Genomic DNA, 22,497 nt, shown 5'->3' with positions numbered 1-22,497 from the left:
TTATTATCAGATAAAGTATTGGAAAAAGAAAATGAAAATTCCCTCATGATTATACAGTTCAGTGATAGCTAATGGCAGCAGTTAATATATTTTCTATCAGTTTTTATTTGTTCATTCATTTGTTTACTTTTACACATATATACTCTATAAATTGTTTTCATGTAATATTATTTTATGAGATTTTACTATATCATTCAGCTATATGAAAACATTTTTTTCTCTGCTTGATATTTGTATTGTGTGTATACAACATTTAGCCAGTCTCCTGTGAGACCTTTACCTTGTTTTTATTTTTTTATGTTATAAATAATACTGTAGTAAGCATCTTGGTATATAAATCTTGCAAGTAACTGTAGGACAAACTCCCAGAAGTGGATAAAAAGATAAGGACATAAAGAACATTGTGTCCTTCTGGTCACAAAAGTAACGTGTTTGGGTATGAAGTTCTTAATTTTTTGAAGTCATTGTTTCCAAATTGTCCTCCAGAAAGATTATAACATGCTATTTTTAGAAGTAATTTTTTACTCCATTTCCTTTCTATCTCCTTTATCTTTCCTCCCAGCCACCAGTCACCAATTTTTGTAAATTCCACAATGGTCATATCTACTGAATTCATTCTTTTCTTGCCATCTTTACAGCTGCCACTTAGTTCAGACTCTTTTTTTTTTTTTTTTGCGTTACGCGGGCCTCTCACTGTTGTGGCCTCTCCCGTTGCGGAGCACAGGCTCCAGATGCGCAGATTCAGCAGCCATGGCTCACGGGCCCAGCCGCTCCGTGGCATGTGGGATCTTCCCGGACCGGGGCACGAACCCATGTCCCCTGCATCGGCAGGCGGACTCTCAACCACTGCGCCACCAGGGAAGCCTGGATCAGACTCTTAATAATGTCATACTTGGATTACTGCAAGAATGGCCTTCTAACTGCTCTCTCCTTGTTTCTCATCTTGTCCCTATTGCCAATGGGATGATCTTTCTAAACCATAAATGAGGCTACTGCTCTCCTGCTTGAAATCAGTTAGCGGTTCCCCATTTCCTCCCTTTATGCTCCTCATCTTGGCAAACCTTCATAGCCAGTTTCTGCCCTGCCTCTCATCTCTTCCCGCTCACAATAAAATATTTGGGATTTCCCACAAGAGACATTTCCACATCTCAGTTCCACTTCATGTCCTGTTTTTTCTTCCTGGAATGGCCTTCATCCTCTTCTTCTGGCTAATGTTTCTTTCTAGTCAAGAACCAGGGTAAGGGCTTCCCTGCTGGTCCAGTGGCTAAGGCTCCACACTCCCAGTGCATGCTGCCTGGGTTTGATCCCTGGTGAGGGAACCAGATCCCACATGCCTCAACTAAGAGTTTGCATGCCACAACTAAGAGTTCTCATGCTGCAACTAAAGATCCTGCATGCCGCAACTAAATATCCCGTGTGCTGCAGTGAAGATCCCACGTGCCTCAGCTAAGACCCCAGCACAGCCAAAAACGTAAATAAATATTAAAAAAAAAAAAAAAAAAGAACCAGGGTAAGGTGCTGCTTCCTTCAGGACTTCTTCCGTAGACTCCCAACTTAGGTTAGGGGTTTGCCCTTTGTGTTCTTCCTAAGTACCCTGTGCATAATTATCTACTTATTTGTTATCATATTTGACTAGATGAGAAGCTTTGTGAAAGCAGGAATTATGTCTGTCTTATTTATTGTGGTATCCTTAGTGCCTAGCCAGAAACTAACGTGCTAATCAATCAGCAAGGGTGCTTGTTAAACGCAGATTCTGATTCTCTAGATCTGGATGAGGCCTGAGAGTCTGTATTTTTAAAAATTTTAAATTTTTTATTCATTTATTTTTAAAATAAATTTATTTATTTATTTATTTATTTATGGCTGCGTTGGGTCTTCGTTGCTGCATGTGGGCTTTCTCTAGTTGCAGTGAGTGGGGGCTACTCTTCATTGTGGTGCACAGGCTTCTCACGGAGGTGGCTTCTCTTGCTGCAGAGCACGGGCTCTAGGCGCACGGGCTTCAGCAGTTGCGGCTCGTGGGCTCTAGGGCGTGTGGGCTTCAGTAGTTGTGGGGCACAGGCTCAGTAGTTGTGGCACACGGGCTTAGTTGCTCCGCGGCATGTGGGATCTTCCCGGACCAGGGATCGAACCCGTGTCCCCTGCATTGGCAGGTGGATTCTTAACCACTGTGCCTCCAGGGAAGTCCTAGACCAGAAGTTTTAACTACTTTTTTAAAGTTGAAGATCTCTATAAATTTGAAATTTTATGTATAAGTCCAGTGTGTAAAACGGCTGCTCCAGTTGACTGGAATCTGTATGGAGGAGGCAGAACCCCACTTACTTGGCATCCTGCCCCTCAGGCAGCTCTTGAAAGAGCACAAGTTGAAAACTTCTGATCTAGATCATCTATCTCTGTTAGTTTAAGCTATGTCAGAGCCAACCTCTTCAGTTGCTAGAATGGTTTCCTGACTGCCAGGAGCCCTAAATTGATTAATAGTGACCTTGCTTATAAGAGAATGTGGATACTTGAAACTGACAGACAAACATAACAGTCTGTACAGCATAATTACAATTTTGGCAGGCAAAAATAACCCCCCCCCCGAATTGAAATTTTATTCAACATTAGAAAGGAAACAGTGGTGAAATACTGGTATTAGAATAATGCTGAAGGGGAGGGGAAGGGCTTAATAAAGAAATAATCTATAAGAAGTTTGATGACTACAGAAAAATACCTTATATGGTAGAATGTATGTCAATGGCCAAAAATACTCATTGCTTAGCAGAAATCATTAAAATAACTGTCAAAATCAGATTCTGTTGTTTTAGGGAGAAAATAGGAATTATTGATCAAGTTAAGAAAACTAGGAAGTTGCAGAGTAGCTGTTTCCCTGGTGAAACATCTTACTGTTTTCTTTTTTGTTCCATCCAGCAGCCAGCAGGTGAATGTCTGGACAGGGGCATGTTGTTAGTAGCTAGTTGCACTGCTTTCCTGGCCATAACTGGGTCTTCTGTTTGTGCACCTTAATGGTGCTTCTTCCTATGAAAAGGAGAAAAAGGCTGGATGTACTGGTAAGAAAATCATTGTTATATTTTACACTGGGTCTGCTTTGCATGGTTATTAGTAGGGAGGTAAAGGTAAGAGCAGAAATGGAAAATCCTCAAGAGGATTATGGAATTGGAAAGTGTGGTGTTCTAGAGCAAAATAAATCCTGGGGTTCGAGGTGCTTTTTCATGGATGGTGACTGTGTGTTGAAAAGGTGGAGTGAAGTTTTACTTTTTCTCAAATCTCTTTTATTTAGAGGCATATCTTAAATGGAAATTCATTGATTGAGCAAGGGTCCTTACGGAGCAATAGGCAGTCACGGTCCTGATACCTCTATTTCCTAAACAGAGCAAGTTGGAACCCTACTGAGAGGAGGTACCTTAACCCAACCTTTATTGGCCTAATTGGAAAAAGTTGGCAGAGACGTTTCAAGGTGTATTTTTAAATATTACTTGTCTGTCTTCTTCTAGGCTGAGCACTTAGGTCTAAAAGATAAAATTGATGTACCTTTGGATCCTCTCCAGGCTGGGCTTGGAGAAGTCCAGAAAAATCTCTCTGATGATCTAACCCCATCCCCTTTGGCCAGCTGGCACACATTGAATGAATGTGTCATAATGGAGAATTCAAGTTTTACTTTGCTTCTTCCTTTAATGGCGCAGTGCTCTTTGGCTGTCTTTTCCTTACATATCCACCCCTTCTTTATACTAACTGATAAGTCTTTCAAGTATGAATGAGTTTCAGAACTGGCTGAGACTGCGTAAGGTGTATTTTCAGGAGCCTCTAGGATGGGAGCTGAAATACCATTTACTCCTTTTTCTCATTGCAAACATATTGCATTTCAGTTACCTTACAGGCTTTTGTGGGCAAGCCTGAGAATTTTGCCATAATTCATATTTCATGTGGGAAGGTACATTCCATATTCCAAATGATCAAATTACAAATGAACTTTTGGAATATAATCCATTTATAAGTTGAGGACTTGGTTATATCCTAAGAGGTGTGCCTTTTGACGTTTGAGAATTATGGATTTAAGACACAGTGTATAGTAATTACATGGAATGCATTACTCAGAAGGCATTATAGACAAAAGTTAGATAACTTAATGGATGACAAGTTCATAAATGTTTCTAAGAGAAAGCTGGCATTTTGGGCATTGTATTCTTGGCCTTTTATTTTATCCTTGACTTTTAAACGTTTATTTCAGGTCAGTCATTTGTACCTTCCTACAGTTCTGCTACTGTTCATTGCTGTGACCAGTATGGAAATTATTATTCAGCAGATATTTATAAAGTGCCTACAGTAAATGAGGCACTGAGGAAGACGTTGAAAGGTATACAGAAGAATAAGTTGGACCATAGCTAGTAGTTTTTGCCTTCTCTCCTGTTCCTTTGATGAACAAACCATTAATTAGCCCTTTTATAAGAGCTAATCAATACCAAATTTCTTTGTTTTTCTTTCCCACTTTAGGTACTACAGACTAAATTTGGGGCTAGTCATCTGTTTATGGGGGATAATTTTGGGGGTCATAGATAGAGGTTGATAGGAGGCAAAATTTTTAAAAATGGTGAGATTTACCTTTCCTTTTTCCTGCTTGGTCCCCCTAGCACCCCCTAGATAGCTCTCCTGCACTTCTTGTGTTCTAGTTAACAAATCCATGTTTGTTTCTTAAAGCCAATGAGAACTTTGTAGGACTTGAATTTTTGTATTTTGCATTCTCATTATTGAGAAAGTACTTTTCTCCAACCCACCAAGGATTGAGTAAATAAAAACTTGAAATATCACCCACAAGAAATTACATTTATCTACACCTGTAGGAACCTTTACTTCTGAATTACAGATTGTTGGTGATCCAACAGATATGAATATACTTAGAGAAGAATGGGACAGAACATTTGAAATTAGATCTACATAGCTGAAAAAGCTTCTTACACTAATTGCCCCCCCTCAGTATTAGATTGGTGATACATATTTTACCATTCATGTCTTATTTTCTTTTTTTGGGGGGGTGGGGGAGGATAATAACATACATACAGAAAAGTGCATAAATCATGATAGTTTACAGAATAACCATAAAGCAAAGAGCTGTGTAACCACTACTCAGCTCAACAGTAGCTCATTGTAAACCCCAAGGAAGCCTCCCACATGCTCTTTGATTACAGCACCGTCTCTTCTTCATAGGAGTAACCACTATTCTGACTTCTTGAAAATCATTTGTTTTACTTACTACAAATATATTCCTAAACAATGTAGTTTAGTTGAAGTTTATATGAACGGAATGATTCTGTATTCTTCTTTTGTTCAGTACATGTGCTATTCATTTATGCATACGGCTTTAGTTTATTCATTTTCGTTACTGTATAGTGAATGCTCCCATGGAAAATTATTCCATATTTTAAAAAAATCCATTCTTCTGGTGAACATTTGGGTAGTTTCCAGGGTTAGGCTCTTACGATGTTGCTGTGAATGTTCTTTATGTATCCTGGCGCATGGGTACATGCATGTATACATAGGAATGGAAATTCCTATACATATATATAGTAACACAAAATTACTAGGTAAGATTAAATTCTTTTCCAAAGTGGTTGTACCAGTTTATATACCCTCCAGCAGTTTATGGAAGTTCCCACTGCTCCATATCCTTACCAACACTTGGAATTGTTGCATTTTTAATATTTACTACTCTGTTGGTTATGTGAAGGTATCTTACGATGTTCTTGATTTTCATTTTACTGTTTTCTAATGAGGTTAAACATCTCTTCTTATACGTACTAGCCATTTGGATTTCTTTTGTGAAATGCCTAGTGACATTTTTTGCCTATTTTTTCTACTAAAGAGCTAATAGGAGTTCTTTGATATATTCTGAATACTAGTTTGTTGTTGCTTAAATGTGTTACAGATACCTTCTCACACTCTGTGATTTATCTTTCTCATTCTCTTTATGGTATCTTTTAATTAAGGATTTCTAATTAGTTTTGTATCTTAATTTTTTGTATGGGGGTAAGGTAAGGCCCAACCGGAGTTTTTTTCCAAATGGATTCTTATTATTTTTAAAAATTTATTTATTTATTTATTTATGTCTGTGTGGGGTCTTCATTGCTTCATGTGGGCTTTCTCCAGTTGCTGCGAGCCGGAGCTACTCTTTGTGGTGGTGTGCGGGCTTCTCACTGCGGTGGCTTCTCGTTGTGGAGCACAGGCTCTAGGCACGCGGGCTTCAGTAGTTGTGGCACGTGGGCTCAGTAGTTGTGGCTCGTGGGCTCTAGAGCACAGGCTCAGTCGTGGCGCACGGGCTTAGTTGCTCCGTGGCATGTGGGATCTTCCCGGACCAGGGCTCGAACCCGTGTCCCCTGCATTGGCAGGGAGATTCTTAACCACTGCGCCACCAGGGAAGTCCCGGATTCTTATTTATTGAAAATAATCTTCTTCCCCACTGATCAGCAGAGCTCCTTTCATGTATCAGGGACTTGCCTATGTGTGAGTGTGTTTCTGAGCTCCTGTTTGTTTCCACTGGTCTGTGTGTCTGTGCTTGTACCAATACCTCAGTCTTGATTCTGTTAACAGTAGTTAGTCCTGTTCTATGGGAGAAGTCAGTCTTCCCATCTTTTTCCTTTTCCAAGAGTCTTTTTCTTGGCCCTTTGCATTTCCATATTAATTTTAAAATCACTGTGGGATTTTGATTGGAATAAATCTATAAACCAATTTGGAGAGAATGAGCATCTTTAGAATATTGTGCTACAAATGTGGTATTTTTCTCCATTTATTTAAGAACTTATTATTATTTGGCCATACCCCACAGCTTGTGGGATCTTAGTTCTCTGACCAGGGGTTGAACCCCTGCCCCCTGTGCTGGAAACACAGAGTCTTAACCACTGGACCACCAGGGAATTTCCTCTCCATTTTTTTAGATTTTCTGAATCTCCCAGTGAGGTTTTATAATTTTCTATGTGGTGGTTTTACATAGCTTTTGTTAGATTCATTTTCAGAGGTTTCATAAGTTTTAATGCTGTTATGGTATCTTTTAAATTTTTTTCGCTTTCTAACTGTTGTTGCTGATCCCAAATATTTTTCTGGAAGAAATAACAGATGCAATTTGTATGTGTCTGTTATCTGCTTTGCTGGGTGGGATGGGAAGAATTATGTAAAGAGAAATGAACAGGACAGAATGTTCACTTCGACATAACTCATTCCCCTTTCATAGGTTTTTCTCCTTTGTGTAAAATTTGGGAAGTACTCATTTGTTTTCCATATGTGTAGCCTGTGGAAGAAAGGGCAGATAATGTATTTTTTTTCCTGTAAGAGTACACTGTATCCTTTCATGCTTTAGTGTTGCACAGGAGGTACTAATTAACTGCTGGGAGAAGTAAAAATTTTGAGTGGGCAGTTTCTGATCCAAATTACATTATTTTCTTGGGGAAAGGAAAGATTTGTTACTTACGTTCCTCAGGAGGCCTGGTTGTCAAGGGTTTTTTAGATTAGCCAATGTGAAAATGCCCAAATCTTAAGCATGCTAGTTCATTGAGCAATTCTGGTTAAAATGTGATGTAGAGAATTTCATAACCTATTTCATCTCAGTACTGAGAGAGAATCAATTTCCCATTCTTGAGTATTCATCACATGTTGTGCTAGGCTCCTGGAGAACAGATACCAGATAGAATCTCTCTCTTAAACAAACAAACAAACAAAAAACAAACAACATACACACAAATAACTTCCCTCTCCCAGAGAAAATTCTTATTAGCACATGGTTTATTTCCCGCTAGTTTTCTTCCAAGTGTATGTTTTAAAAATAACTGAGCTAATACAATAGACTCAATTATGTGTCCTGCTTTTTTTCACTTAGCACTGGAGCTTAAGATTTTTTAGTCATTGAAATACTTCTTATAAGTAGCCTTTTAATATGTGTAGAACTTCCATTCTGTGCCATCATTTATTTCATTTCCCCACTGATTGGACATTTGAATCATTTACTGTTTTTCACACTTACACTAATATTTGGATGAACATTTTAAAAGCCTTTTCTGCATTTTAGGTTATTGAGGTCCTCAAGTGAAAATATTGGCTTAAAGAATTTGACCGTTTTAGCATTGAAAACATTTATTCAGTGACTGTTGAGCACCATCTGTATGCCAAGTATTGGAGAGACAGTAAGGAACAAGACAGATAAGGTTCTCATTGTCATAGAGTTTACAGTTAGAGAAAGACAGAAAGATTAAACAAAGAGTTACACAAGCCAATTCATAGTTACAAATTTTGGTAAGTGCTTAGGGGGGAAAAAAAGCACAAGATGTTAAACAGATTAGCAAATCTCACTGTGATGGTTCTAATTTAGGTGTGTGGGGAGGTGGGGAGGTTGGTCAGGGAGGGAGAGATGTTTAGGCTGATAGCCAAAGCACAAGTAGTGAGCGCTTGGCTCAACAAAGCAAAGAGGGCATAGCCTGTGTTCAGACTGGGAAGAGGAGGAGGTGGGGAAAGGGGTCTGGGACAGGCAAGGGTTCACTGGGGAAAACTTGGCACAGAAGAGCTAAAAGAATATCATTCTGTCAGTGGAGAGAGAGAGAGAAAGTGATGTGAAATAAGTAGATAGTTAGGGGCCAGATCACACAAGCCTTTGTAGGCCTTGTTAACAATTGAGGTTCTTGAGAAATACATTGTCCCATTCCATTCCAGAGTGGCCCACCAAGTTACAATTATGTCAACCCTGTTGGAGTGCCAGTTTCACTTACTAACATTGATAGTCTTATTTGTAAAGGACTTTGATGATGTGATCGTTGAAATGTTTTCATTTCAGTTCGTATTTCTTTGATGATTAGTGAGGAATAATCTTTCCCCAAATGTGTGTAGTTGTTTCTTCATTTTTGACCATTCAGTTCATTTCCTTTCTCACTAAAAGATCATTTTTAAGGTTCTTCCACAAGTACTCAAGTAACAGACTGGGAACCACTTGTCAGGAATTTAAAGAAGAGTTTCTTACATGTCTCTCATCTTAGTTCTCTGGATAAGGGGCTGGATTAGGTCAAGACTGGGTTTCTTTTGGCTGTGTTATTTTATGATTCATGGGTATACAAGTGTGTGGAGTTGGGAATTGGAAAAGAAACTGATAAACTCTGGTGACTGTTTTTCTTAAAAGCCAGCTCACATCATCCTTCCCCTAAGAAACAATCCAGGTCTCTGGTAACCAGAACCAATTGCTGCTTCTTTTACGTTTGTGTAGCTCATTGTTTGTACTCTTACTTATCACTTCATTTCTTCTGTTTTAAATTGTTGGTTAGAGATTTTCTACCTTACTTCATTATGAGGCCCTTGAGGACAGAGGCAGTGGCAGTCTGTTTCATCGTTGTCTTTTTGCCCCCACTGGCATTGATACCGTGCATAATGACGGTATTTCAGACATGCCGAATGAATGAGCTGGCTGTTTGTGGCTATCATAGCCCTTAACATTGACCGTCCTTTGGAAAGTTAGCTGGAGGTATAGCCCTCGTCTGTCCTGAGGCTGAGGAATAGTATACCTATGGTAATGTGTGAGCCTCCCAGGTTTGCAGGTCTTGACTGGGTTTCTCATCAATAGTAGGTTGTGTTCACAGGAAATGAAAACTGCCCAGGACCTGTAACAACTTGTCTGGGTGTTGGATTTTGTTATCTTTTGGGTATTTTCACTTTGGCCAATACCAGTTGTCTGGGGGAGAGACTTAATTGGTTGGAGCCTGTGAAATTTCCATATGATGATTAGATCTTTGTAGAGCTGAACGTCAGTAAACTCCTGCATGTACTGTGAGAACCCAAATCAGAAGTGGACATAGGAACAAGATTACATTTCTGTGTTCTGAAATCCCACAGAGATCACAAAAAGGCATTCTTAATTTTGTATACCTGTGTGTACTACATTCCATCCTAGGAATTGATATCAGTTGTTAGTGAAGCTGACAACTTTCAGTGCTTAAAGGATTGCTTAGTTTGTTAGGTGAGCCAGGTGCTCTGTTTCTCTGGTTTCTCCTACTCATCCCCTACAATTTGGGCATTTTCATTGTCATTAGCACTTAATATTCCTGAGGTTATTATTGTGGATGTCCTTTTTTATGTTAACCCTATACCTCAGTACTGTGGATGATTTCAGTCTTCCTCATGTAGTTTCCTAAGTAATAACATGGCATGTGTTCTAATGAAAATTGTAGCAGACTACCTGCCTTTTCTGGGTAGGTAAGGATTCTTTTGTGGTTATGAACGTTTCCCATGCTGTTAGAATTTTCTGAGATAAATAGGGCTTTTCATTCCATTTGGCATACATTTATGAATGCTGTCACATGTTAGACACTGTGTGAGCTCTGTTAATACAGAGGCATTAAACCATGTGGTAAAGAGCAGTAATAGAGTTGGGAACAGGTTCTGAGGGATCGTAAATGAGGGTTATTTAGCATATCCATGGAGGGTGTAATCAGGGAGGCTTTCTGGAGAAGGCAGCACTTAAACTGAGTTTTGAAGGAGGAACAAGAGTCAGTTGGTAACAAGGATGATTTTTAATCGAGGCAAAGGCTGGAGAGAAGGAGCACAGTTAAGAAGCTACTGCTGAAGTACACACTACCACCTACAAAATATTCTGGTGAAAAACTTGAACCTGAATTGGGTCATGACTCTGTATGCGTCTAACTCCTAACTTACTGTAAATAAAGGGGATGGAGCAGTATGTTAAATGGCACCTTTGGGATACAGTTAGCAAAATCCAAAATGTGGGAAAACAGTCTGGTTATTTTCAACAAATAAACTACAAGAAAAGAAAAGAGGAAGTAGAAATCTATAGATTAAAAGAGCTTCAAGAGGGAATTCCCTGACAGTCCAGTGGTTAGGGCTCCATGCTTCCAATGCCCGGGGCCCGAGGTCGATCCCTCGTTGGGGAACTAAGATCCTGCAAGCTGCCTGGCGTGGCCAAAAAAAAAAAAAGAGAGAGAGAGATACATTAATGAAATGCAATATGTTGTCCCTGTTGGACTCTGATTCGAATAAATCATCTATACAAAATTTATGAGACAGGAGGGAACATTTGAACATCTACTGGATAGTTGATGATATTGAGGAATTATAAAAAGATTTAGGTGTGGTAGTGGTATTGTAGTTATGTTAAGAAAATAGTTCTTATCTTCTGGGTTTACAGAATAAAGGGGAAATTAGGTGATGCCTAGAATTTGCTCCAGAGTGATCCGGTATTGGCTGGGTGCTGGGGGAAGCAGGCATGTATTGATAAATTTTGAAGCTAAGTGATGGGGTACATAAGCTGCTTATTATGCCATTCTTTCTACCTTTGTGTATGTTTGAACTTTTCTATAATGTTTTTATCGATAAAAAGCTGTTACTGTACTCCAGACAAGAAATATTAGGGACCTAAAATAAAGCACTGGTTGTAGGGATGGAACAAAAAGGATGGATTTGAGAAATAAGTTATAAGCTAATTAAACTTAGATATTTGGGGCTGAAGGGAGGGGAGTCTAAGTTTATGGTTTAGGACCTGAGTACTGTTACCTAAGTTAGGGCAAATAGAAGCAAAGTGTCTTGAGGGGTTGGTGCAAAACAATGATATTGGAAGTTAGCTTTTGTACGTACTGAGTTTAGGATAGCCAAGCCACGTAGAGATGCATAGTTGGTAGAGTACAAGTAAAGGTAGGGCTTGATATGGACCAGTAGGTAGGTGGTGGTTAACCTTAAGAAAGGCTGAGGTTGCCCAGGGAGAATATGTACAAGAGGAAAGGAAAGGGGTGCTCCTGAGAGGGGCAGAGAAAGAGGAGCGATTTAGAATTCTGAGAGGAAAGGTCAGAGAAGTAGGAAAGTAGTATTTTTAAAGGAAGTCAGGGAAATGGGAAATTTTAAGAAGAGTATGGAAACCATGACAAATCCAGTAGGAAGATCAAGCAGGATAAGAACTTGTCTAGTTCCTCTTGATTATGAACATTAAAGGCCTTTGGGGAGCCAGTGGTGGGTGGGAAAGCTTTATATGAATAAACTATATTGCTATACTGCAGTCCCTTTAGAGTAGATTAATAGACTGTAGATCATATTAAAATTTTGTTAATTAGCTAGAGAGTTATGATTAAAAGCAAAAGAGCTTTTATTTTATTGGGAATTAAGATCATTACCCTTCATTTCCCTGGTTCCATCAACTTGAAAATCATGTTCACGTGTGCAGAGACCTTTTCAAAGTTTACTTTAGTTCTCTTTCTATGAAATTTTGCTAATTTGCACAAAAATTAGTGGATTTGAAGCTGCCATAGGAGTTCAGACTTTTAGAATTGTGAAACCTGTTTTAAAACCAGTTTTCACATTGAGTCTGATGCTGTGCTGTCTTCAGGGTGAATGCAAAATCCTAGCAGTAGGCAGATTATGTTGCTTGTTGGTTTTTTTTTTAAGATTAATTTTTTGGATTTCTGTTTTAAAAATTGTTTTCTTTTTGTTTAGCTCCTTTTATCCCAAAGTGCAGATGAAATAATGGGTGTGGAGTTGCTGTGAAAAAGTAAACAAATCAGTTGAAATGTGATGTGTTAATGTTACTACCACCACGTGACGTGACTGTCAGCACTGTATCTCTGTCGGGCTGGAATATTGACAGTTGACATTCCGAGCACTCTTCTACAGCAAACAGAAAAGTTTTGGCAGAAGGGGAACAGCCCTCTGCCCTTCCTACCATCTTCTTTGCAGGAATCTTATAATTTGTATTTATTTTCCTCTAAGTACAGAACTGTGAGAACTTGTTTCACTTGAAAAACCCTCACACAGCAAATTGTCCAGCCCACATATGGACAAAGGAATGACTCAAGCTTTTAGGGATTCTTTTCCTTTAGTTGGTAACCTCTGACCAGACTATCATGTAGTCTGAGAGTTGGAATTGACCCATTTTTCATAAGATGGTTTGAGAGCTTGGTTGTGAGAAGGGGCCAGTGAGAATGCTTCTCTCTTCTCAGAGCAGCATTTAGCCCACACCGGCTGCCACTCCGTTGCCTGTTGAGTCATTCCCACAGTTCTATATAGAGCTTTTCTGGCTTTTCTTTTAAACATGATGTTCTTGGAGTGAGAAAGAAAGGAAGTTTTTTCTCCTCCACAGAATCTCCCCCACCGCAAATCTGAATTGCTTTCTCTTTTCTAATAACAGAATATTGCCGTCAATCATTCTGAGACTACTTTCTCTTTTAAGACCTCTAAGCACTTTCATTTATCATTTGTGTGACTACGTGAGCATTAAGGCATTTGCTGGGCTGAGTTTGCCCAGTAGGCTTTCAAGATACAGGCTGTCACCCAGAAAAAACCGAGGCATTCTAGCTAAACATACCAAAAATGGATTTCTAGTTTTCAGCTATTTAAAAGTCAATCAGGGACTTCCCTGTTGGCGCAGTGGTTAAGAATCCGCCTGCCAATGCAGGGGACATGGGTTCTAGCCCTGGTCCGGGAAGATCCCACATGCCACGGAGCAGCTGAGCCCGTGTGCCACAACTACTGAGCCGGCACGCCTAGAGCCCACGAGCCACAACTACTGAAGCCCGTGCACCTAGAGCCCGTGCTCCGCAACAAGAGAAGCCACTGCAGTGAGAAACCCGCGTACTGCAACGAAGAGTAGCCCCCACTCACTACAACTAGAGAAAGCCCGCGCACAGCAATGAAGACCCAATGTCGCCCCCCCCCAAAAAAGGAAAGTCAATCAGATATGCTGAAAGGCATCTTAATATCCTTATTATGAATATCAGTAAAAAGTACTGTGAAGGGAAGAAATGAGTTTTTAATTTTGGATAAATGGAAATTGCTGTAATTTGAAAAGATTTTAGTTTCTTTTTGTTTTTGTGATGAAAAATTAAAATGCCTCTTGGTCGTTTTTATTCAGAAGATCCTGCTCTGTGCTAGTAGAAAAAGGATTGAAGTTTCTTTATGAGGAAAGGGAAATTCTTATTTCTGTAACTGTCTTCTTATGTGTTCCAAACGTCCAGCAAGATCATAAAGCATTTTAGAAAAGTCAATAACATCAGTAAGCTGTGTATTCACAGATCCCGTGTCTTACACAGGCACAAGTAAGGAGCTCTTTTAGGAGTTTGGCAGATCTGAAAGACAGATTATAGCTCCGGAATGTATTCAGATGACTTTTTAAAACAGATATTTTAATTGGAGAGGGAGTGGAGAAAATATCTGTGCTTCTGTAGTTAAACATTCAACTTCCTTAGCCTGTTGTCTATAAGTACCACAGATGAAAAAGCCGTTAGAACGCTTTTTCAGAAAACTAACTCACCGTACATATTTATTTGTGTGTATGTGTTTATATATGCCTGATCCCATCCCACCTCCCATTAATGGGTCAGTAATTGGGCTGTGTCTTTCACAAGATTGAGCTGTTTGGATTATGTTTAATCTGTTGCTCTGAACTGCATTAGCAGCAGAGTCCCTCATACTAAGGTTTTGAACAAAACACTCGTCTTCTCTTCTTGAAAAGAGAGGGGGAAAAAAGCAGTTGATCTCTTTTCTGAAGGTCATTCTGTCCGTCTCTCCCCTCCCCCCAGAGACGAATAGCAAGGGGAGGAGCTCACTCACTGTTCTAACCACACTTCATATGTCTTAACTTGAGTGCTTTTTGGTTTCCTGTCGGCAGTAAATCAACTCTGTGCCATCTTGACTTGTGTGAAGGGTGGATAAATTGGTAACTGCACTCAGAAGGGGAGTGAGTTCTCACAGTCTGATCTGAGCATAAGGCATGAGACTGAATTTATGAAAGCTTCAGTAGCCTCCGAAGACAACATCTTTCTTCTGCGACTTTGAGGTTTTTTCATTATATTTGTGGGCTCTTGTTTCTGAGAAGAACCTGTCATGACGCTACTGGAACCTGAGATGTTAATGATGGCTGTACAGTCCGGTAATTCCCGTATTGCCTGCAAATCCTATTTGCTATAGCTTTCTTAAAAAACATTGGGCATATTTGTACTAGGGTTGGATGGAGATGGGGAGGAAGATAGAGGGAGGGTAAATATAAATTGTCCAGTAAATGTACTGCATTTTCAGGATTTTATTGTAAAAAATAATAATTTTTTCCTGATTGCAAATTCTAGATCTTCAGACATAGCTTTGAATTAGATGCTTACCGATCTTAAGATTGTTCAGTGAGGAGACATGTGAGAAAAAACGACTTGTCTTCTTTAATCAAGTATTTTGTTATTGTCTGTGGTGCTGCTTTTAATGAGGGATAATTAAATTGCTTTTGCTGTTTTATACAGTACTGTCTTTATCACTAATCTACACTCTTCTTTAAATGGCTCTTTGTGAAAGCGTGGCTTAAAATTTTTCCTTAGCTGTTTTTCTCTTTTGTGGTATATCTTTTATTTGTATCATCTTCTGGTTCTTTGGAAATCCTCTTGATAACATGTAGGATTGGGACTCTAAGTTTTGGAGATGAGGAAGTTTGAGCAAGGAGGCAGCCAGTCAACAGAAGGAATGCAGGATTTTTGAAATTCTATCTCTTAACAGTTTTCCCAATTTAAAAGTATCTTTTAAAGCATTTTAAAAATCCCAGTTTGTTTTTAATGATTTCTTCTAGTGTTCTTAAACTTGTAAGTTAGATATCTAAAAATAGGGTATGTTCTTTTGTTATTTTTAGACTTCTACTAAAATGTAGTCTGTAGTGTTTTCCTGTTTCAGAGAATATTTTGAAAGATTCATACAAGTGGCATTTGGGGACCTCTTCCCATCCACTGGCCTTCGCTCAAAGGAAAATTAGACTCCTTGGTGCTGGCAGATACTGTCTCAGGCAGAACTGGTCTCACTGTTCTCCTCGGGGAGCGCTTAGATAGTATGTTGAAAGACACAGATATCCATCTGAAGACACAATCAGATGCTATCACATTACACTTTATGGACAGGGTATGGACAAAAAGGAAAGATATTGCTACTGTTCTGTTTTTTCTGGTTTTACAAATAAGATCATGATGAGTCGTTTATTAGTTGAGTCTTTCTGTTCATGTATGCTCTGCATTCCAGGTTCCTTTCCTTTTCCTCCCACAGATCTTTTGAGCTTTGTGTTCTAAACAAGATAGTATGCTTATCTGAATGTTTCCCATCTGTCTTTGATGAAATAGTTCCCAGTTAAAATGACACAGATTTTTTTTTTTTCCCCCTGTTCTGTATCCTGGTTCTCTGCTGTATGTGGGCAAGTACATATTTTATTTTAGGAAGTAGAAGTTAGCATTTGGACTCTCTCTCCCTTCTTTGATCATCTTGTTACTTACAGATAATCTCAGTCCAGTAACTTTTCTTAATAAAGGTTAAAAGATTGCTTTTTTCTGAGCTGGGATCTCACTGTTCCTAGCTGGATAAGGGAAAGGGACTTACTTAATATCTTCTTGTCTTGCCTAAGAGCTGTTCTTCCTGTGACATATGTTGGGTAGGGCTAGCCACCCATCTGTTGGACCAGCTACTTCATAAAACTTTTAAAGGATAATAGTATGTAAGACAAGTATGGATGAAATTGACAGGGGTATTGGATACAGGTAGAATGAAAGGTCTGCAGAGAATAGCATGTATGTGGACCTTTTTCTTTTGCATATGTTCATAAAAGGGAAACTGGGTATAGAAAGGAGTAATAGCAAACTGATGGCTCTAGTACTTGTGGTTCCTAAATGTTCAAAAACCTTAGTACTGTGTTGCTTTGTAAAATTGTTACTGTTTTCTTCTGAAGCTGTAACCATTATACTGGATTGTAATAGTAAATAATAGATGTATCTATGATAGGAAATGAAAAAGCATCTCTTATGAAGCTTTAATTAAAAAAAAGAAGCCTATCATTCTTTCTATAAAGTCAAGACATTTAGACTATGTGAGCTGTAGGTTTTCCAGCAATAAGGTATTTGGACTTCCATGAATATGTGCTTTATAGGTGAAACTACTATTTAATGAAATGTTTAAAGTAATGAAACTCCTTTGACAAGATTCAAGATATAAGATTTTCACCCTAAATTAAACTTTAATATACTGAATGTTACGGCAAAGTTCCAGGATACATTGTGTTTTCATTTAGTATTTGAAGCTTGGAGATTTTTGGTGAGGCATACTTGCATGAGGAGACTTTCATCCTCCTCAACTGCTGGTGGTCTCTTTCTGACCCTTTGAGATCCAGTACAGATGGTGCCTTTCTGTGAAACCTCTCTCAACAGAGTCAGCCCTTCCTTCTCTCTGTTCCTGCAGCACCACCTTTACAATGTAGACTAATTATCATTTTTCATGTCTTCCTAATTAGATTATTAGCTTCTCAAAGGCTATATATTCATCCATACATTGGCTTCTGACATTGGCACGTGGTAGACACTCAGTATGTATTTTCTTTTTATGTGTGTATATATGTATGTATGTCTGCGTTGGGTTTTCGTTGCTGTACGCGGGCTTCCTTTAGTTGCAGCGAGTGGGGGCTACTCTTCGTTGCGGTGCACGGGCTTCTCATTGCGGTGGCTTCTCTTGTTGCAGAGCACGGGCTCTAGGTGCGCGGGCTTCAGTAGTTGTGGCATGCAGGCTCAGTAGTTGTGGCACGTGGGCTCAGTAGTTGTGGCTCGCGGGCTGTAGAGCGCAGGCTCAGTAGTTGTGACGCACGGGCTTAGTTGCTCTGTGGCATGTGGGATCTTCCCGGACCAGGGCTCGAACCCGTGTCCCTGCATTGGCAGGCAGATTCTTAACCACTGCACCACCAGGGAAGCCCCATGTATTTTATTTTTTTAATGAATGAAGAAATCTGGTTTGGCATACTTACCCTAATAAATTGGCATAAGCGTCCTAAATCAAGATTTTATGAAAGTATTTTAAGATCTGTTGTTGTATTAAGACATGAATCCTCTAACTATCATCCTGTATCTTAGCCAGGCCTTGCCCTAAGCGTGTGCTGTTGAATGCACAGCTTTCAAAACTGAAGTTCTTTCGCATCTCAGGATGTGCAGTGTGCACTCTCTTCCTGCGATGTGTACTGCTAAATCCAAGTGTTCTGATCAAGTCACAGAGGATTAAAGCACCTATCACCCCTATGGAAACCTATCTAGATCATTGTGATTAGAAAACTAATTATCTGAGATGGACATTTGGGATTTCTGAAGCTAAGACCAAGGGAATATTGGGGCACAGCGCTGACTCTGGTATGTTTTAGAACCAAGGAATGCCAGGGCTCAGCCCTTGACAGCTAATATGTAAGGCTTTGACCAGGCAGGCCCTGTCCCTGCATCCAGCCAGTGCAGTCTTCTTACTAGTTTATAACTGTACAACAGTGGATCATAGTTCCTTTGTAGAGAAAGGGATTGAAGCAGTTTCCTAGGTATGTTTGGTCACAGGATACACACCTGATCTGGATGAGGCACGGTTAGGGAGTCGGTTTGTTTTTTCCGTGTCTCTTGTGCGCATATCTCTGCACACCCACCCACCCATGCACACACACAGACTCCATCCGCACCCGACATTCCCCCTCCCCACTCTTGTCTTGTGTAGGATATCTTTGGAAGGACTGTAAGAAACTGGCAACAGTGACTGCCTTAGGGAGAAGGGTTGGAGAGCTGGGGGATTGGGACAGAAGAGACTTTTTGTTCCACAAAAGAATGGAGTTCTCTTTTAAATTTATTATGATTATGGGATACCCCATAATTGTGAAAGAACATGTAGAGTACATATTACAACAGTATATAGAACACACAAGCCCATGGACACATTATCCAACCTGAGAAATGCAGCACAGTGTACACTAAAGTCCTCTAATTACCCTCTTCGATTTGTCCCTTAGAAAACTGCTTTGTTAGTTTGCTTTTAACTGTATATACCTTTAAAATTTTTTATGTGTGTACCCATACATGCTACCATATAAAAGTGTTTCCTCGGTCCATTTACTCTCTCATTCCTTGATGTCTGTATGCTTAATTCTTGCATATTTATTTAACTTCTGGTTCCCTAATCATTACAGTTTGCCTCTGACCTGTATATTTTATAATAGTATGGGTTAGAGAGAGAGGAGGAGTAATTCATAAAAATGAAGTTAAAGGAAGATGGTGGGCAGACAACTTTTGCCCTTTTAGGTGATACATTAATTCTTTAAGGAAGGGCCCCTTGTTTGGGTTCACATCACTCAGGGGTCTATAGTGCTAGTGAAAAACTCCAGAACCTTCAGCAATAACTACCTTTTGGATCTACTAATACTCTAAATATTAATATGGGCTTTTAAAAATATGTTCTTGTTTATGTTCAAGAAATTTTAGAGCTTGAAGGAAACCTTAGGTATTTTCTTGTCCTCTCCTTTATTTAAGATGAGGAATTTGGCTCTTTGAGGTTAGTTAATTTCCTGAAGTCACATGATTAATTGGTGGAAGAGATGGAAGGAGAATTCATTTCCTTACTCCCATGACAGTGCTCTTTCTGCTATAACATACTTACAAGGAAACCATCAGAGACCTTTGACGTATGAGATTGTTTATAATTTCCCCCAGAGATCTTGGTTTCTTTGGGTTTTCCCTTGCAGGTTTCTCTCACTACCCAGAGTGACTCACATCTTAAGAGGTAGAGATAAAAACCAGTGCCTGGGTGTCTACCTCCTGCCCCTGGGAAGTGGAGTCAGATGCTACAGGCCCTGTGGTTCCCTGGTTCACCTCCATCTTGTCCTGCCGTCTCTGGCCTGAGTGCTGATCTCATACCTTGATGATGATCTCAGAAGACAGGTAGGCAGACAAACAGATGTTGTCATCAGTATTCTGGACTGCGTCTTACTGCCCTTTCTCTGACTTATTAATTTATCTGGGGTCCCCTTAGAGTTAGGACCTAGATCAAAGGAATTTGAATTCGTCTGTCTGTCTCTATCTTTTTTTCTTCCCTTTTGTTTCCTTTTGGATGAGGCAAGCTGTCAAGACCATGAACCACAGTTTTAGCTTTATTAAAACAGTGCCAAATTAAATAAAGATGAGTCTCATACAGTCTTGTTTTTTTTGGAACTTCACTTTTATGATTACCACATGCATTATTTTTGAAAGGATTTTCTTTATAATAACAAGGGGGAAAAAAATTAAAAACCTCCCGCTCTGCCATCAACAACAAAAAACAACGTTCTCTGCCTTGCTCTCAACAAGCTAAAGGGCAGTATCAGGCTGAGCTCATGTTGTTAGGGGTCTAGGGCATCCTTAATCTCACGGCAGCCACATAAATGGGGTGGTGGCAGCAGTCTAGTGAGAGTACAGAGGGCTCTGTAAAGAGGAAAAAAAAGGAAAAGAGGAATCTGTGGCAATTACATAGTGAAAATAAACTCAGTAGTGAAATTTTTATAGTGTATCATACTTCTAAAGTGTTTTTATGTATATTATCTTATTTGATCTTCCCAACAATTTTAAGGTATCTGTACCTTCACATTTTGTAGGGTAGGAGACTGAGGCTTAGAGAGGCTTCAAGACACACAGTAAGAGATGGAATATATGTTTAAATTTAGGTTTTTTACTTGAAACACTACTTACTTATATGTTCCATTTAGAATGAAAAGTCGGATCGTATCCCTCGTCACTGAGAACCTGCCACTGGTTCTTATTCACAGAAAAAGCCCAAGTCCTTACAAGGCCCCAGCCCTGTAACTCTCAGACTACACTCCCCGTCTTCCCTTGCTGATTCTGCCCCAGCCGTGCTGGCCTCTCAGCTGACCCTGCACACCTTAGGCTGTGCTCCTGTTTCAGGGCTTTCCTACTTGGTATTCTTTCTGCTTGAGCACTCCTTGCTGGGTAGCCTCATGGCCTGCTCCCTCACCTCCTTCAGATCTTTGTTCCAATTTCACTTTCTCAGTTAGGCCTTCTCTGACCATCCTGTTTTTTAAAATTCTGCTTTTATTTTTCTTCATACCACTTACCATCTGACAGAATACAGTCGTCCCTTGGTTTCTGTGGGGAAACCAAGGGACAACTTGGTTCCAGCCCACTCCCCACCCCCAATACCACAATTCATGGACGCTCAAGTCCCTTTTATAAAATGGTGTAGTATTTGCATATAACCTATGCGCATCCTCCCGTATATTTTGAATCATCTCTAGATTACTTATAATACCTAATACAATGTAAATGTTGTGTAAATAGCTGCCTGCGCAGCAAATTAAAGTTTTGCTTTTTGGAACTTTCTGGAATTTTTTTTTTCCCCAAATATTTTCAATCTGTATTTGGTTGAATCCGTGGATGCAGAGCCTGTGGATATGCAGGACTGACTATATGTGATTTATTTGTTTATTGGTTACTGCTGTCTTTCCCTATAAGAAAATAAATACCCCAAAGTAGGGGATTTTTCTCTTTTGTTTTTCTGCTGTGTTTCCAGTGCCTGTAAGGGTACCTGATGCATAGTATGCACTTAATAATAATTGTTGAGTAAATGATTTACAAAAAAATTTGGGATATGTTTTTGGAATATGTTTTAGGCAGGTATGTTCCTGAGGACATGCCTTTCAACTATTCTGTGTAGCATGCACTGCAGTAACTAGTGCAGTGGTTTTCAAGGTGTGGTCTGGGGACCTCTGGGCATCCCTGAGACCTTTCCAGTGGATGTGAGATGGAAGCTCTTTATATATTTATACTGAGGTGTTATTTGCCTTTTTTACTATTGTCCACTCATGGGTGTACTGTGTAGTTTTCCAGAGGTACATGCTGGTATGATATCTCAACAGATTGAATGCAGTATCATGTATGAAAATTCAGCTGTCTTAGTAAGTTGTATGTTACAGAGATTTGCAAAAATGGTAAAATGGCACTCTTCTTGCTTTTTTTTGTTGTTTTGGAAAATAATTATATTTTTTCATAAAAAGATGTATGTTAACATATAGTGGGTTTATTGCTGTTTTTTAAAGAAATAATAAATATTTTAAATGCTTTCAGTTTTAACTTCTTATATGATAAGTAGTAATAGATATAACTTATATAAACAAAAGCTCTTTGAAATTATCAGTAACTATAAGAGGGCAAAGGAGTCCTGATGTCAAAAAGGTTGAGAAGAATAGGGGTATAGTGTTCAAGAGCATAGACTTTGGAACCCAGGTTTCTTAGCTCTGCCACTACTACCAGCTCTGTGACCTTAGGCAAATTACTTAACCTCTCTGTGCCTGTTGGTGCGTCTGTTTAAAAAAAAAAGGTAATAATATCAATACCAACCCCAAGAAGTTGTAAGTATTAAATAACTTAATGTATGTAAAATGCTTATAACAGTTCCTGGTACATAATAAATGCTGTATGGTTTTTGATGATCTTGTGGTTGTTTTTGGTTTTTGTTGTTGGGCTTTGAATACTATTAGGTGCAGATAGTTTTTATTTCTTCCTGGATATTCTGACAACTTGCCACAACTCTCTTGATATTTGGCAACTCATAAATTTTTAAAAAATATCTTTCTTCTTTAATCTTTTTTTTCTTTTTTTTTTCTTCTTTAATCTTGAAGTACTTCTGGAAATTTGTTCTAAAGATATTTAAAAAGGTATATGTGTGTGTGTGTGTGTGTGTATGTAT

At 39.2% G+C, this 22,497-nt stretch overlaps 1 protein-coding gene across 8 annotated transcripts in view; it reads left to right on the top strand.

Moving 5' to 3' along the window:
• The window catches only part of MRTFA (myocardin related transcription factor A), a 210,600-nt gene that overhangs the window by 82,433 nt on the left and 105,670 nt on the right, over positions 1 to 22,497 (top strand). The window contains exon 1 of one of the 8 annotated variants that reach the window (XM_067698185.1): positions 3,023 to 3,047. The exons of 6 other annotated variants lie outside the window; for them this stretch is intronic. Coding sequence is in view for 1 of the 2 variants with exons in the window: in XM_067698184.1 (XP_067554285.1) it covers positions 14,842 to 14,887 (46 nt within the window). In the remaining variant the exon portion in view is untranslated. Of the gene's footprint in view, positions 1 to 3,022; positions 3,048 to 13,638; positions 14,888 to 22,497 lie in introns of those variants that run through there. One more of the 8 variants, XM_067698184.1, reaches the window with a different exon arrangement.

This window comes from Pseudorca crassidens, chromosome 11 (assembly GCF_039906515.1).
Source record: "Pseudorca crassidens isolate mPseCra1 chromosome 11, mPseCra1.hap1, whole genome shotgun sequence".
NCBI lineage: Eukaryota > Metazoa > Chordata > Mammalia > Artiodactyla > Delphinidae > Pseudorca > Pseudorca crassidens.
The sequence above is the reverse complement of the archived record's forward strand: the minus strand, read 5'-3'. Positions and strand labels throughout refer to the sequence as shown.